This window comes from Ichthyophthirius multifiliis, assembly GCF_000220395.1.
Source record: "Ichthyophthirius multifiliis unplaced genomic scaffold scaff_1120509249622, whole genome shotgun sequence".
Classification (NCBI taxonomy): domain Eukaryota; phylum Ciliophora; class Oligohymenophorea; order Hymenostomatida; genus Ichthyophthirius; species Ichthyophthirius multifiliis.
The window spans coordinates 33,049-49,674 of record NW_004087533.1 but is presented as its reverse complement, the minus strand read 5'-3'; the positions used below and the strand labels follow the sequence as shown (position 1 = coordinate 49,674).

At 16.9% G+C, this 16,626-nt stretch overlaps 3 protein-coding genes across 3 annotated transcripts, besides 47 other annotated features; all 3 read left to right on the top strand. All coding sequences in view use genetic code 6, as the record gives it.

Annotated features, from left to right (window-relative positions):
• Position 1: 1 nt before the first annotated feature.
• Positions 2-44: a microsatellite.
• Positions 45-1,058: 1,014 nt separating this feature from the next.
• Positions 1,059-1,124: a microsatellite.
• Positions 1,061-1,124: a microsatellite.
• Positions 1,093-1,171: a microsatellite.
• Positions 1,093-1,186: a microsatellite.
• Positions 1,093-1,191: a microsatellite.
• Positions 1,098-1,162: a microsatellite.
• Positions 1,098-1,189: a microsatellite.
• Positions 1,119-1,196: a microsatellite.
• A 373-nt stretch (positions 1,197-1,569) lies between these two features.
• On the top strand, positions 1,570-2,971 carry IMG5_017300 (hypothetical protein; the record flags this gene model as incomplete). Its single annotated transcript, XM_004039558.1, has 2 exons — positions 1,570-2,366; positions 2,512-2,971. The coding sequence occupies 2 exons, from the start codon at positions 1,570-1,572 to the stop codon at positions 2,969-2,971; spliced, it is 1,257 nt and encodes a 418-aa protein (XP_004039606.1).
• A 42-nt stretch (positions 2,972-3,013) lies between these two features.
• Positions 3,014-3,140: a microsatellite.
• Positions 3,015-3,152: a microsatellite.
• Positions 3,053-3,140: a microsatellite.
• Positions 3,077-3,160: a microsatellite.
• Positions 3,112-3,181: a microsatellite.
• Positions 3,114-3,211: a microsatellite.
• Positions 3,120-3,187: a microsatellite.
• A 997-nt stretch (positions 3,212-4,208) lies between the features above and the next one.
• Positions 4,209-4,255: a microsatellite.
• A 315-nt stretch (positions 4,256-4,570) lies between these two features.
• Positions 4,571-4,635: a microsatellite.
• Positions 4,636-5,698: 1,063 nt separating this feature from the next.
• Positions 5,699-5,731: a microsatellite.
• Positions 5,732-5,879: 148 nt separating this feature from the next.
• IMG5_017290 lies at positions 5,880-9,256 on the top strand (the record flags this gene model as incomplete). Its single annotated transcript, XM_004039557.1, has 7 exons — positions 5,880-6,035; positions 6,149-6,663; positions 6,725-6,863; positions 7,107-7,295; positions 7,383-7,493; positions 7,656-7,727; positions 8,294-9,256. The coding sequence occupies 7 exons, from the start codon at positions 5,880-5,882 to the stop codon at positions 9,254-9,256; spliced, it is 2,145 nt and encodes a 714-aa protein (XP_004039605.1).
• Positions 6,051-6,135: a microsatellite.
• Positions 7,498-7,565: a microsatellite.
• Positions 8,180-8,242: a microsatellite.
• Positions 8,180-8,292: a microsatellite.
• Positions 8,188-8,238: a microsatellite.
• Positions 8,204-8,284: a microsatellite.
• Positions 9,257-9,332: 76 nt separating the features above from the next.
• Positions 9,333-9,392: a microsatellite.
• Positions 9,389-9,490: a microsatellite.
• Positions 9,428-9,493: a microsatellite.
• A 25-nt stretch (positions 9,494-9,518) lies between these two features.
• Positions 9,519-9,592: a microsatellite.
• Positions 9,536-9,597: a microsatellite.
• Positions 9,539-9,592: a microsatellite.
• Positions 9,551-9,597: a microsatellite.
• Positions 9,598-10,021: 424 nt separating this feature from the next.
• Positions 10,022-10,061: a microsatellite.
• Positions 10,062-10,456: 395 nt separating this feature from the next.
• IMG5_017280 (hypothetical protein) lies at positions 10,457-12,487 on the top strand (the record flags this gene model as incomplete). Its single annotated transcript, XM_004039556.1, has 4 exons — positions 10,457-10,852; positions 10,970-11,036; positions 11,232-11,356; positions 11,921-12,487. The coding sequence occupies 4 exons, from the start codon at positions 10,457-10,459 to the stop codon at positions 12,485-12,487; spliced, it is 1,155 nt and encodes a 384-aa protein (XP_004039604.1).
• Positions 12,416-12,456: a microsatellite.
• A 165-nt stretch (positions 12,488-12,652) lies between the features above and the next one.
• Positions 12,653-12,696: a microsatellite.
• Positions 12,654-12,702: a microsatellite.
• Positions 12,703-13,447: 745 nt separating this feature from the next.
• Positions 13,448-13,525: a microsatellite.
• An 825-nt stretch (positions 13,526-14,350) lies between these two features.
• Positions 14,351-14,476: a microsatellite.
• A 72-nt stretch (positions 14,477-14,548) lies between these two features.
• Positions 14,549-14,602: a microsatellite.
• A 13-nt stretch (positions 14,603-14,615) lies between these two features.
• Positions 14,616-14,667: a microsatellite.
• A 103-nt stretch (positions 14,668-14,770) lies between these two features.
• Positions 14,771-14,965: a microsatellite.
• Positions 14,781-14,986: a microsatellite.
• Positions 14,987-14,996: 10 nt separating this feature from the next.
• Positions 14,997-15,067: a microsatellite.
• Positions 14,998-15,068: a microsatellite.
• Positions 15,069-15,663: 595 nt separating this feature from the next.
• Positions 15,664-15,723: a microsatellite.
• Positions 15,724-15,730: 7 nt separating this feature from the next.
• Positions 15,731-15,765: a microsatellite.
• Positions 15,731-15,766: a microsatellite.
• Positions 15,767-16,626: the final 860 nt, after the last annotated feature.

Here is a 16,626-nt window from a genome sequence, read left to right as displayed (position 1 = left end):
AAATAATAATAATAATAATAATTATAATAATAATAATAATAATATTATTATTATTAAAATAAATTAAATTTTTAAAATAAAGATTATTTAAATATAAACACATGGGAAGATATTATTACATTTTTTTAAGAAAAATATAAAATTTTAAACGATATATTAAAAAATTATTATGAATATAAATTTCTAGGTATGCCTATGATATATTAATTTCCTTTATTATAAAAAAATCCTTATTATTAAATATAAATTATTTATTACCATTATCTTTATCAAATTAAATTTTAATTTAAAAAACAACTTTTTTTAATCAAATATTTACTTCTGGAGAATTAGGCTTAAATTTTTAAATTTTAAAGGAGAAACTTTTATGTACAATAAAATATTAAATTAAATATATATTTATAATTAAAAATATTAGAATTATAAGGGCCTTCATTATTATTATTTAATTTTCTAGATCCAAATGAGGAAAACTAAAGTACTTAATATATATATGGAGCGTATAATAATGAAAAATGGACTGATGAAATATAATTTTAAGGTTCGAACTAATGTTAATTATATCAAATTTATCCTAATTTTATATAAATGAAATCTTTAAATAATAAAAATGATAAAAAATGGGCTTTTTTAAATGAAAATGGACTAGGATTTGGATTTCAAGAAAATAACTAAAAATTTAGAATATGGATAGATTATAAAATGAATTAGAAATCTTATATTTAAACAAAAGATGATTATTATGAAGAATAACTAGAATAAAAATAAAATTTAATTGTATCATTTTTTTTTTAAACAAAAAAAATAAATATATATAAAAAAATAGTTAATAAATTTAGAAGCATGGGCAATATAGTAATAAATACCAAAATATACATATAATTAAATATAATAGAAATATTAATAATTCATATAATAAAAATAATGGTAAATTAATATATTAAAAAAATAAATATTATTACAAATATATATATTAAAAGGTAATATATTTTTTCAGAAACAGATAGTCATAAATAATCTTTAAATTTTTATAATTTTAATTCTTTTACAAGGTAAATTAAAATAAAAAATAAAATAAAAATTAAAAAAAAGATATAATATATAAATATAATAATATAAATAAATATATATAATTATATATAATTATATAAATATATATATATGTATAAATCAATAAAAATATATATATGTTTATATAGTAATTTTCATTTATATAATTATAATTTTTTTTTAAAAAAAAAATTATATAAAATTTTGAAAATTATATTTTAAAAGAAATACGAGATTTACTACTTTTAATTAATTTTATAGTACTAACTTTTTTGAATAGAAAAAATAAATGAGAAAGAGTGATTATATTTATTTAAAAAATGAAAATAAAAAAAATAATAATTGTTAATCAATTAATTAATAATAATTACTAAGATAAACTATAAGTAATTAAAAAGACATTGATTAAATATTAAATAATGAAAAAAAATAAGTTTTTAATATTAAATAAATATTAAAGATAAATTGATTTTTTATTTAATATATTAATATATAACAATTAATATTAAAATTTTAGAAATGTATAATTTATATTATTAATATTCTTCTTCATTATTCTTTAAATTAAATCAAATTAAAACAAATTCATACTCTTATATTAAAACTAATATATAATATATAATATAATTATATTTTTTATATTTTATATTTAAATACTTATTTTGTTTTCAATATAAAATTAAATAAAAAAAAAATATAAATTAACTTATTTTATTTTTATTATAAAAAGCTCAAAATTAAAAAAATGCTTTAAAATTAAAATAAACTAGAGCTTTAAATAGAAAATTAACAAAAAAAATTAAATTATTAACATATAATGTATTTTTGCGTCCTCCTTTAATAAAAAACAATTTAGATGATTACAAAAACGAACGTACTGAATAAATAATAAATTCTTTATAAAATTTCGATATTGTCTGTTTCTAAGAAGTATTTGGTTTTTTAAATTAACGCAAACATAAAATAATTTAAGGTGCAAAGTAACAAGGTTTTCTTTACTATTCTTGTTCTTAATCCCCTTCATTTTTCAGCTCTTATCTAGTAGAAGGAGGTCTTTTAACTATTTCTAGGTATCCTATTATTTAAACCGAATATAAACCTTTTAAATATGGAGTTTTATCAGATAATTTATCATAAAAAGGGGTACTTTATAACAAAATATAAATAGGAAATACATATATGCATTTATTTAATACACATTTATAAGCTTCGTATATAGATGGACCTGAAAAAGAAATAGTTATTAAAATTTATATTAAAAATAATAAATAAATATATAGGAAGCAACAGTTATAACAAAAATAGACTAATTAAAAGTTATGTAAAAGTTTATTATAAAAATGTTAAAAAAACACAAAAAAAACTAAAATGAATTGACAATAATATTAGGTGATTTTAATATAGATGCAAATCATAATAAACACCCTTTAAAATATCTATATTAAAATAAAGAATTATAAGTATATTTTTTAAAATTAATATAAATAAACAAAAATAACAAAAAAAGAGACATTTTATATCTTTATAATAAGAAAAATCATTTAGTGAATATGATATATTGAAGATTTTGCTTTCTAATTTCAACAAAAATATTATATACGATTGTGTGAAAAAAAAATATGGATAGGAAATACCAATTACATACGGAGATTATTATGTAGATGAAAATGGAAGTAAATAACCTATGGAGACTGTATTAACTATATCAAGTGATCTTTTTGCAGGACAATGTTTAGATTATATAATTCATTTTAAAGAAAATAATTAATCAGATGATTAAGAAAAATAAGTACAAGAAGAAATATTATAAGTTGATTATTAATCAGTTGAAATAGAAAAGTTTTTTGTAAAAGAATAACCATTTACATAATTATCTGATCATTATGGAGTTTCTATAGATGTATTATATATTAATTAATGAATTTTCAATATTTAAAAATTAAAAATTATATATAAAAATTACATATATATATTTGAATATAAATCTATATATTTATTTAGATATATAATATATAAATATAATAAAATTTATATATATATATATATAAATATTTTAATATATATATTTATTTAAATTTATTTATATATATTTAAATTTATATTTATTTATTTTTAAATTATTTTATTATATGTTTTATTTTCTTTTTATACATTTTTATTTTAATTTTAAGTACAAAATTATATGTTTTTTAATAAAATTTTTAATTTTATATATTTATTTTCAATATAAAATAAAAAATATATAATAATATTATTATAATTAAATATAAAAATAATATAAAACAATTTATATATATAAAAATATAATTGTATTTTTAAAAATATCTATATAAATTTTTTATAAAAAAATTTTTTATACTTTTAATTTTTAAAATATATATAACTGCATTTGTTGTATATAATATATTTAATAATTACTATTTTTTTAATTATCATCTTAAAAGAATTAATTATTTTTTAAAAAATTATATAATATATTTTTATATTATTTATAAAGTAATTTATTATATCTGATTAATTAATTATCTAATATATTTTTTTTTTTCTTATATAAACCTTAATAATATTTAGTATTTTAAATTATTAGAAATAATTCATTATTATTTCTAATTAAATTTATGTTTACTAATACTATTTTATATTTTATTAATTTGTAAATATTTATTATTTATTTAAGCTTTTTATAATAAACTATTTTATTCGGATATATTTAAGTTTTCAAACAATTCTTATAATTCATTTAAAAATTGCTACATAGTAAATTTTTTATCTAAATATTATAATTTATATAAAATAGGGGCTATTATATTTAATATATAATTTTTTATATTATTTATTTGTATTTTCTCAGCACTTATTATTCCATCTTTATCCGAATCAAGTTTTAAAAATATATCTTAAAAGACTTTTCTTTTCTTTTTTTCTAATAAATATTATCTTTATTATTCTATTTTTTAAAAACTCCTTTTATCTTTATTATTTCTAACAATTGACTATATACTTATATTTTTTACTTTAATTTAATCTAAATTTTTATTTATTTTATTATCATAATTACTTATGTTCTCATAATTGTTTTTCTCATTTATTTGCCTATTTTTTTCCGCGACTAGAATTTTACTTTACTAATTGATATAAGGTTGATACTAGAAATCTTTATTTTTATCATTTTATTCCTAATTTTATAACATTTATTTCCTAATTTGCATATTTTTCCCATTCTAATATAACTACTCGAACTTATTTATATTTTAGTCCCTATTCTATAACAATAGTCTATTTATTTTTTAATTTACCTATGGTATAAAGGTACAAATATCTAAACTTTTTTAGTCTTTTTGCTTTTTTTACTCTTCGATTTTGATTTATTTGAAGCTCAAATAATCCATGCCTCTTTGATATAAATTTGTGTTTTTTTGAGAGTCTTAACTGAAAGATGATTTGTTTTTTTTAGGAAAAAAAGTGTAAATTTATTCCAAAAAAAGGCTATTTTTTGTCGTATATTTTTTTTATTCACATGAAAAAGAACATTTTTTATTATAAAAAATATGATTATTATCTTAAAAAGACATATTTTTATTTAAACTATTAAAATTTTAGTTTTCTATGTTAAATTATTATTAAAATGACGAATTTTATTTTTTCTATTTATTTTCGGTAAAAGACATACTTTTTTTAAAATATTTAGATGTCGAATTATTAATATTAAAATATTAATTTTCTATTTAAATTTCTTATATTTTTCCTCCATTTTCATCTTATTATTATATTTATTCTAGATTTTATTTCTAATTTAATTCTTTTAATAAATCCTTTTAAATAAGAGTATTTTTAATAATTTATAATGTTTTTTTCTCGGTTCCTGATAAGTTTTTTTTAGATAAATTTTCTAACTTTTATTATATAGAAAATTAATCAATTGAATATGGCAAAATTTGTTACAGTTTTTTTTTTATATTTTATTCTAATTTATCATTTTTTAAGTAATTATTAAATACCATTTATATTTAATCAGATATATTTTACACACAACATATATCCCATTTATTTTATATACAAAAACGGTATGCTATTTATAAAGGAGTATCATATTTATATACAAACAATGTATGTTTTTATCCTGATATATTAATAATAATGCTAAAAATAGGATTATTTTAATAATCTTATATTTTATATTTAATTTAAATATAATTAATATTAATTACTATTCTTGATTGACATTTCTATTTTTTTAACGTATATTTTTTAATAAATAAAAATATTAAATATATATATATATACAATAATATGGGAATTATTAGTAAAATTATATATATTGTAATTTAATTTAAACATATAATTAAAATATTAATTACTAAATAATTTATCATATTGTAATTTTTAATAAAATTATAAAGAAATTATGTAAAAAAATATATTTTAAAATATAAATAAAAGTTATATTTATAATAATATATAACATAAATATATAAATATATATATAATATATTATTTTATCATATTTTTATATCTTTTTATAATATTTATATTTTGCTATATTTTTAAACTTAATATATATTTAATAATATTTTGTATTTTCAAATAACAATCATATATGTTAATAATATATAAATTTTTATATTAAAATATAAAATTTAAAAATTTAAAAATCATTTATTTATTAAAATATTTATATATTTTTTTTATAAAAAAAGGAAAACTTTTAATTTTATTTATATATATAAAATAAATAAAAAAATAAAATGATTATAAAGACTACTTTATTTATTTTTATTTTATTAATATTATCGAACCAATAAAAATTTAAAGATTTCTTCTCGTGTAAAATGGAAACATAATACTTTAATCCATTCTATGCCTTATGTTAGGCTTGCCCTGGTTAAAGCAGAGCTTAAAAAGGGATAGTCTCATTCGATTGTAAGTGTCCTGGAATAAACGATTATTCTTTAGTAGGTGGTGATCGCTGTAAGTATGACAAAACTGTAAGAAAAAACATAATATATATATATTTATATATATATATATATATATATATATATATATATATATATATATATATATATATATATATATATATATATACATTTACATATAGAATTTACCTTCTACAAATTAATTTTATAAGCAAATATAAGAAAACGGTGATGTTATACCATTTAATTAATAAGCCGATCCCCCTATAGTAATTTGCAATAATGAAAGCATAGTTAAAAGCTTACCTGACGGTACTAAATATTGTCATAGATGTAACCCTATAGATTAAAATATTAATTAATATGAATTTAAGGCCAATTTAGGCATTAATATTTGCGTATGTAAAAATTTCGATTAAGGAAGAGACAATGAATATAATGTTTAATCTTTGAGATGTAGTGACGGATCAACAAACATTTATTAGCCACAAACAGTAAATCTTATGGATATGCCCTTTGGACCTATAACTGATGTAAAATCTTAAGTACTTGCCTATTATTTATTAGATGCCATCTATAAATGTTCTAATAAAGACATGAAGGGATGTTAAGTGTTAGGTAATTTATGTGTACTTTCTTGGTATAATTTTGATGAATAACCTTGCTAAAAATTCAAATAATTAGCTCCTACATCATCGTATTATTATTATCAAATTTAATAATAAAATATAAAAAAATAATTATATATATATAAAAAGATCAAATAATGGTTGGAATAGATAAACTAATTACCCTCATTTACTTTTCTAAGATAAACTTACAATCGAGAATATTTGGCAAGGAGTTTAATATGAAGCTAATTTAACTTTCCGAGAATCTGATGTAAATGAAACAACTGTAAATTAAATAAAATACAAAATTTTAACTTATGATATTGAAGGAAATATACTTAATTATGATCCATAAACAAAAGGTTTCCAAGATTTAACTTAATAATTATTCATTTGTCCAAGTTCAGAAAGTGACGGGGCATAATTTAAAAAATTCGGACAAGATTTTTCCCTTAGTTGCTATGTGGATTTTACAGGAATTATGTATAATCCTAAATACACTAAATTTTATTAAATTTTTATTGAATAGCCTAATAAAGAATTAATTCCAATACCTGTAAAAGTAATGTAGACTAGAAATAATAATATTGAATAATATGTAACAAGATTTACAGTCTTTGATAATATATCAGGATTTGTAATTGATGAAAATTTAAAAGATGCAGAATTAGATAAAGTTAAAGCTAGATTATATTAATAAAAAGCTGCTTTGCCTAAAGTAAATATATAAATAATTTATATGTATATATTATTTTTTAAGTATTTTAAATATGCAAAATAAATAAATTTTAATGTAATGATGTAGCCTAATGTTTAAAAAATATATATTCCTTATATAACAATATCTTATGAATATGTAGAAATATTATAAAATGAAAGAATTATTAGTAATTTATAAGCATATGCTGAATTTAATGTAAATATATATATATATATATATACATATATATATATTATATATATATATATATTTATATATATATATATACGTTTCAATATTTATAATATATATTTTAATAAATAAATATAAACTTTTTTATTTTTTAATTTTTTATTCATTTTTAAAATATATAAAAAGAGTTATTATAATCATGATTCTTAAGGTTTCTGGCCTGTTGCAAAGGCTATATTTATTACTTTGAATGTATTTGTAGGTTTATTATGGTTAACAAAGTTTTATATATGGGGAAAACATAATCCCTAATCTCGATTAGTTTCCCCTGAGTAGCATTTTTTTAAATGGTTAATAAACGGAATTATATTGTTGGTAGATTTATGGGCAGATTCAGCTTATTATTTCCTCCTATTTATGACTGCATATTGGTTTATATTTTTTAAAATGTAATAATAAGTATATACATTGATACCTTCATTATATAGCAATAATTACCAAGCATTTGAAATTATTCTGATTATAATGTATTCGTTTAAAATAGTTTCTTTTATTTCTTTTGTTTACAAATAATTATAAGTAGATGTTCTTTTTATAGATTGGGAAAATCAAAAATAATTTCACGAAGACAATAAAGATGAAGAAACAAAAAGAGGAATTTCAGTTTGGAGAACATTATTTATAGCTAATGAATTTAATGAATTATCTGTATATATAAATAAATATATTAAAAAATATATAAATATATAAATAAATATATATATATATATATATATTATAATATTTTTTAATCATGTAATATATATATATATATAAAAATATAGATTTATAGAACTGTTTCACTTGAATGGAGCTTATTTTGGGTAGGTTTTTTCCTCACTGGCCTAGACTGGATAAATCTTTAACATTCTTAACCTAATTTATAGATAGTTGATGTTGATGTATCTGAGAAAAATCCTGTATTGAGATATTTTATATCATGTATAGTATATTTATTAACAGGTATAATATAAATAATTTTCCGAAGAATGATAATTATATGGGTCCCGACTTAAATTTAGAATTTTACAGATTTATGTTCTGTTGCTAATATATCTATTTTTATAATGGACGAGTAGCTCCACGGCTATTATTTACACGGAAAATCAGCTTCAGGCTGTTCGGAAGGAAACAGTAATTGGCTTAAATAATCTTTAGACCGAGAAGCTAAAAGCTCTAATTCCAGAGGATTAATAAAGGGAGATAATCTATAGACATTCGAGACTTTTCTTCCTGTAGACTTGCGTTTTGAATATAATTAAGAATATAAAGTTTAATTCGATTTAGTTAGGGCTAAATATAATACAGATTAGAAGATATTAGGAAAAACAGTAAGCCGAGAAATGATAATAGAAATGGAAAAATATCAATTTAAAGACCATATTACTAATGTATTGAAAACATATATCAAAGAAATGGAAATTCATCACAATAATCATGTTTTAATTAAAGGAATTTCTTAAAGATTACTGAAAATGCCTCCAACAGATGGAATTTAATAAGGATTACCTTTTTTTTATAAAGATCCAGATATGGAATATAAAAGTATTTTTTATTGTGGAAATGAATGGAATATATTACTATTTGAAATGATTACTTATCTTTTTTATGATTATCTAACTAAAAGTACACTACAAGCTATTTTTATAACTTATGTATTTAGTAAATTCTTTAGCTTTATAAGGGATTATTTTGGAAAAAGAAATATATCAGAAAAAACTATGGTTGATGAAAGGTTTCTAATTTGAATTATATTTTAAATAAAAAAGTATATTAATTGAAATTATTAATATTTTTTTTTATATGTTGGGATATTAATTTTAATTAAATAAGAAATTATTTAAAAAAAGATATGCATATTTAAATAAAAATATATTTATAATATTAAATAAATTAATATATAAATATTTTTATTAAATTATAAATATTATATATATATATATATATATATATATATTTTAATAAAAATATATAAATATATATATTAACTTAATTTTAATTTATTAAATTATATATTTATTTATAAATAATTTTTTTTTTAAATATTTTATTTTTAACTTTTTTTTTGTAATATTTTATTTTTATATTTAATATCATTTTTTGATGTGTATTTAATTTTTTTCTATTTGTATATTTAAATATTTATAATATATTAGATTTTTTATATAAAAAATGTTAATTACTTTTTTTAAAAAAAATACACAAAATAAATAAATCTGTTTATTTAAATAAGTAATCTAAAAATTAAATTTAGTTATATTTCTTTTTATAAATTTTTTATTGCACATTAGTTATAGTTGTTATAGTTTATTTTTTATTATAAAGCATAATCTTCTATAAAATATCAATAATTATAATCAATTAAAAATTTTATTCAAATATTTGACTAAATTAAATAGTTTATTTTTTTTATTAAATTAATATATAAATTATTTAGATTTTATTATCTGTATATTTTCAAAATTAATATTTTTCAAATAAATAATTAATGTGATTTCATAAATATTTTTTAAATATATATATATATATATATAAATATATACATATATATATTTTATTTATTTTAATGTCTTATGTTTTTTTTTTTCTGTCGACTAAATTTTTTAAAAATGTATTATGTTTTGTTTTAAACAATAAAAAAAAATTCAAAACAACAATTAATTTTATAAGTATAAATATTTTTTATTGCTAAATTATATAATCCTATAAAAATAATAAATTTGACTCCATAAAATATATATAAAAATGTTAATAACTATCGAACTTTATAACGATTCTATAAGAAAAGTTATTTTTTTTATAAAAATAAAATAAAAAATTTTATAAAATAAAATAACATAAAATACTATTATACTAATAATATATTTTATTTTAAAACAATTTAAAATAATATAAAAAAAATCCCCTCAAAAATATATAAAAAACAAAACAAAAACAAAAACAAAAAAATGGAACAAGACACTGACCAACTATTAATAGGTAGTTTACAATAATTTGGTTTCGACCTTTAAGGAAAATAAATAAAATACCTCCAAGATATAGATGGTGACATATTACGTTTAATATGTTTTTAATTTCTCGAATATATGGGATCATCAGTTACTTTACAATCAATGAAAGGCTAACAAAAGTTCCGTTAATCTTCCAAGATATTCGAAGAAATGAAGAACTTATATAATCTAAGAATTGACATAAATTCCCTTTTATCTCCTCAAAAAGATGATATAAGGAAGATATTATTAGCAATTCTCTAAAAACTATCAATGCATGAAGAAGCTGGAGAAAATTTAAATATAAATGTAGCTAGATTAGGTGTCTAATCATTCGATAGTTTTTAGGATAAAGTGAATTTTTTAAAAGATTAGAAAAGGAAAAATATACTCAGAAAATGGGTAAAAAAAGACTGGATTCATCCATATTTATCAAATAATAAATTTAACTCATTTAGATGTTATGAATAGGAAATATTGCTTATAGATAAAGATTCTTTAAAAAAGAAACTTATTATTTGTGGAAATATCTAAAGAAGTAATTTATATGCATGTTTAGTTAATATAATTGAATAAGAGCAGTAATAAAAGAATATGGAATCGTTTATAAAAGAAAATTATTATGGAGATGAATATATCCGAAATAATTATGAAAAACATCTTTTTTAATTAAATTTATTAAAATAATAAGTTGCTAAAGAATACGTTAATAATAAAAAAGTAAATAAAATAGCAAAATAATTAATCTAAGAAAACTAAAAAGACGACGAAACTTTCCAAAAAGTTCTCATTTAAGACCAATATGGAAATGAAATCGAAAAAATAGTTCCTTTGGAAGCACTTGAAGAAGAAAAGACAGTTTTTAATAAAGAAATTCTTATATAATAAGAAATAGAAGATAAAAAATAATCAAATGATGGTTTTTTACAATCGAAAAATGTGGAACTTGAAATCTAATCATTGAAAAAAAAACATGAGGAAGAAATATAATATCTAATGACTTAATTAGATGATAAAAATAAGTAAAAATAGAATTATTTTATATAAAACCAACAAAAATAAAAAGTAAATTAGAAAAATATAACTAAAAAAAATAAAAAATGGAAAATAATATTTAATCAAATAATGAATAAGGAGATATCCTTAAATAAAAAAACATTACAATATAAAAAGAAATATAAAAAATGGACTTATTAATAAAAGAATTAAAATCGAAAGACAACTCCGAATTAGCAAAAGAAACAAAAGAAATAGAAGAGGAGATTTAACAAATGGAAGAAGAATTCTAAGAATATTAAGCAAAGCAGATAACTTAATTAGACGAAATAAAAAACGAGGTAAATGAAAAAACATATATTAATATATAAAAGCAATTATATATAATTATATATATACATATTTTTATCACATCCTTTTTTTTAGTTAGAAATAAAAAAAGAAAAAATCGAGTTGATAAAAGACAAAGGAAAAAGAATAGACTAAGAATATAGTGAATTGATTGCCGATATAAAGAATAATTACGAAAAAAAAGAAAAACTAGTTGAGGATTTCAAAAGAATGCCTTAAAGTGGAAATAGGCAATAATATGTTAAAAAAATTACTGAAATTAAAAAAAACTATGACAAATAAAAAGATGAAATGGAAAGCATTGTAAAAGATGTAAAATAAATCGAGGATGCCATATAATATTAGTAAAATGTATTACATAGACATGGTACAGAATTCGAGAATTTATATAATAATAACTCCAAAAAAAATGAGTCTTTAAGTAAATAAATATTCAAGATTTATCAAGAATATAGGGCTATTATGGACAAAACTATTAATAATTTAAGAGATATAGGTGCTAAAAAAATAGAAACTAGAAATATAGAAGGAAAAATTGCATATTTAAGTCAAAAACACTATGATAAAAGTATAGAAAAATTATAATAGGACATAGAAGAAATTAAATAGGAGAACGTTTAACTTTAAAAGAACATTAAATGATTTTTTTTTAATATATATAATATTCATTTTTTTATAATATATTATAAAATATGCCTTTTAAATATATATTAAAACATTATATAATCATTAGATTTTATAGTAAACAAAAAAACAAAAAAAATTAATATTATTTATATATGTTTAAATAAATAAATAAAAGAGGAAAAAAATATTTAATATAAAAAATAAAAATATATAGTAAAAAAAATGAAATAAGAATAATAATAAAATCAACCACAAATTTCTATATTTGAAAATTCTCCTTAATTTATAAAAGCAGGTCTCCTATATTATCAAAAATATACCCAAGTCCGTTCTTAATAAATGTGTTAGAGATATTTTGCTTCCGATTTATTAAAACAATATGGAAATATTCTTTACAAAAGCCAAAAATACGAAGAGGCAACTATACATTATGAATAAGCTTTATCCATTTTTAGATATATAATAAACACTAGTTCTGACTAAAATATATTAACAGAAGATAATTTACAATATATAGACGATAATGGAAAAACAGATAAAGAGAAAAAATAAATAAAAAAGTTAAAAGTAATCCTCTATTAAATATATGTCTAGCTTATTTAAAAATAGAATTAAATAAAAAAAAAATGTTTGAAAAATATATAGAGTATGCAAAAGAAGCATGCAATTAAGCGATAAAACTAGACCCGAAAAGCTCTAAAGCTTATTATTTGAGAGGAAAGGCTAATTTATAAAAAAAAAATGTTAGCTTAGATGATTATAAATAGGTTATAAAGGATTATTAGAAATCAATTGATTTAGAAGGAAATAATTGTTAGGAAATTATTATAGAAGAACTTAATAGGGTGAAATATAAAATATCAAATCGGAAAATAAGTGAAGTTAAAATTTAAGTAGAAAAATAAAATGTTAAATAAATAGAAGTATTACAACAAGATGAAAATATATAAATAAAGGATGAAAAACAAAATAAAGATAATAAATAATAATAATAATAATAATAATAATAATAATAATAATAATAATAATAATATATTAATTAATAAATAATAAATATAATCATCAGAAATACCTTAATAATAATAATCAAATAATTTCTATAATAAAGAAGTATAAAATTAACAATAGAAAGTCATTTTATAATAATAAAATAAACAAACTAATAATAAGATATCAGATAATTAAACAAACTAAAATACTTAATATTCACAAGAATGTCAAAATGATTACTAAAAATAATAAGAAGATTAATAAAAATTTAGATAAAATTAAGAATCACATAACACTAAAAATTAACTAGAATATAATGATTAAAACTAAAACGAATAAAATCTAAAAGCTTAACAGTTTTGGAGTTAATTTAATATTTATAAGAATTATTCAGACCTAAATTATGAACTTTCATATGAAATAGACGAAAGTCTTTCTATTCCTCAAGAAATAACCGATTTAGGAGACTTTATTAATATAAAAAGCAAAGAAATGCTATCTTTATATGAAAAATAGGGCCGGCTAAAAGAAAGAGATCAACTTGAATAATAATTTAAAAAAGCAATGTAAGCTAAAATTTAATTAGAAAAGGTTTCGAGATTGGATTTTAATAAACCAAGTTAGAAATTGTAATAAATAGCTTAAATGTATGATATTGATTTAGATGAAGAAGAAATAAAAAAATAATTTAGAAATATATAAGAATAGAATATTCGAGATATTCGGATCTAATTAAGTCGTTCGAATTATAAAAATTATAAGTATATAGAAGAAGGAGATAATAATAATAATTTAAAGAAAGAAAAAACAAAAGAAAATCTTGAAACAAAAGTAAATAGTTAAAAAAACGAAAACTTTAAAAAAACCGAAATTCTAAATAAAATTAATGAAATTCAAAAAAAAGAAGAAACTCAAAAAAAAGAAGAAACTCAAAAAAAAGAAGAAACCAAAAAAAAAGAAGAAACTCAAAAAAAAGAAGAAACTCAAAAAAAAGAAGAAACCCAAAAAAAAGAAAAGGAAGAAAATTTTAAAGAAAATCAAAAAAAAGAAAAGGAGGAAACCTATAAATAGAATTATAATGAAAATAAAAAAAAAGAAGAAGAAGATTAAAAAAGAAAAGAAAAAGAAGACTAAAAAAAAGAAAATGAGTCTATTTAAGAAAAAGAAGAAAATTTTAATAAAAAAAATAATTTTTAAGAAAAAAATTAAACCTAATAAAAAGAAGAAATTTAAAAATAACAAACAAACATTTTCTTTTAGTAAGAAAAGCATACATAAACAATCTAATTTGAATAAATTTAATAAAATAACCAATTCTAATAAGAAGAATAAACTAATTAATAATAGTTTTAATAAAACCGATTCTAAAACGAAGAATAAACTAATTAATAATAATTTTAATAAAACCGATTCTAAAATGGAGAATAAAATAATTATTAATAATTTTAATAAAACCGGTTCTAATAAGAATAATAAACTAATTAACAATAGTTTTAATAAAACGGAAAAAAATAAAATTAATAATAATAAGTAGTTATTAATAATAATTATTATAATAATATTGTTAATAATAATTTAAATTTAGTAAGTAATTATTATAATAATAGTTTTAGATAAGAAGACGAAATATAGAATAACGTTTAATTTGATCAAAATGATTTTTTTATTGACCAAATAGTAAAAAATATCAATTTATTGTTTTCTAAAAAAAATTAAGATGAAAGCAATAATGATTTTATCAAAGAAGAAAAAAACAAAAAAAGTAAAAACATAAACTTTAATAATATAATGATTGTTCTAACCTTTAGTATTTTAATATTTTCATAAATACTAAATATATTTTAAGATAGTATACAAAATTATATATAATGATTATATTTTTATACTATTTAAATAGTAATATATATAACTAAAAATATACATTGATTTTTTTTATATATATATATATATATAGACTTTGCCTTTTTTTTTTTATATATATATATATAGATATATTTTAGTATAATAATTAATATTATATTTTTTTATATAAAAAAAAAATAAATTCAATAATTTTGAGGTATAATTATAATTTTATCTAAAATATTAAAAAAAAAATTATATTTGTGTTAATTATTTTTTTTTTAATAAAAATAATAAATTATAAAGTATTTTTTCCAAAATCTAATTATAAAAATATGCAAATATTATTAATTTAAATATTTTTTTTGTTTTTTTGTTTTTTTTTTTTTGTTTTTTTTTGTTTTTTTTTTGTTTTTTTTACTAATAATTTAAAAAAAAAAAAATATTTAGAAAAAAAAAAAAAAAATGATAAATTTAAACTCAAAAAGTACTCCAAGAGTTCGATAATCATATTTGAAAAAAATCTCCGAAACAAAAACAAAATAATAAAATCAAAGATCTTGTGTACATTAATTATCGTAAAAAATAAATACATTAATAATAAATATATATATATATATATATATTAATAAAGATTAAATGATAAAAAAGAAATCAGTTTGACAAAAGATGGTTTTTAATAATGCAATTCTGTAAAATATACAGAAATAATAAATAATTGGTAATTTAAAAGTAATTAAGAACCCTATATAAATACTAAAATGAATGTGGTTTCTTGCTAATCGCCTACTTAAATATGTAATTTTCGTTAAAGTTTACAATAAAACATAAAAAACAATAAAGAGAACACTAATAATAGCAATTCTAATATCGAAAGTAAACAGAAGATGTCACCTTTAAGTTTTAAAAAAAAAGAAAACAATGAACTATAGAAACATGTGGAAGATCTGAAAAAAAGTTTGAATAAAATAGAAGTAAAAGCAAATGATAGAAAAATTTGTATAAAAAAACTTTACAATCTCCTAGAAGAAAAAGAAGGTGAAATTGAATTATTAAAAAACCAAAATAAATAAATACATAATTTTTTCGAATTATCAATAAGAAAATCAAAACTTGAAAATATTTTAAAAAGTAAATAAAATCTAACTAAATAAAGAAAAACAGATATTGAAGAAATGATATAATATTTAAATAATGAATAATAAAAAATTATTATAACATAATAAAATAATAATTAAACTAATCATAATATCTCATCTACATTTTAAACTGAAGTAAAAAAAAAAAATTAAAAATATACATATAAATTTATAAAAATTATA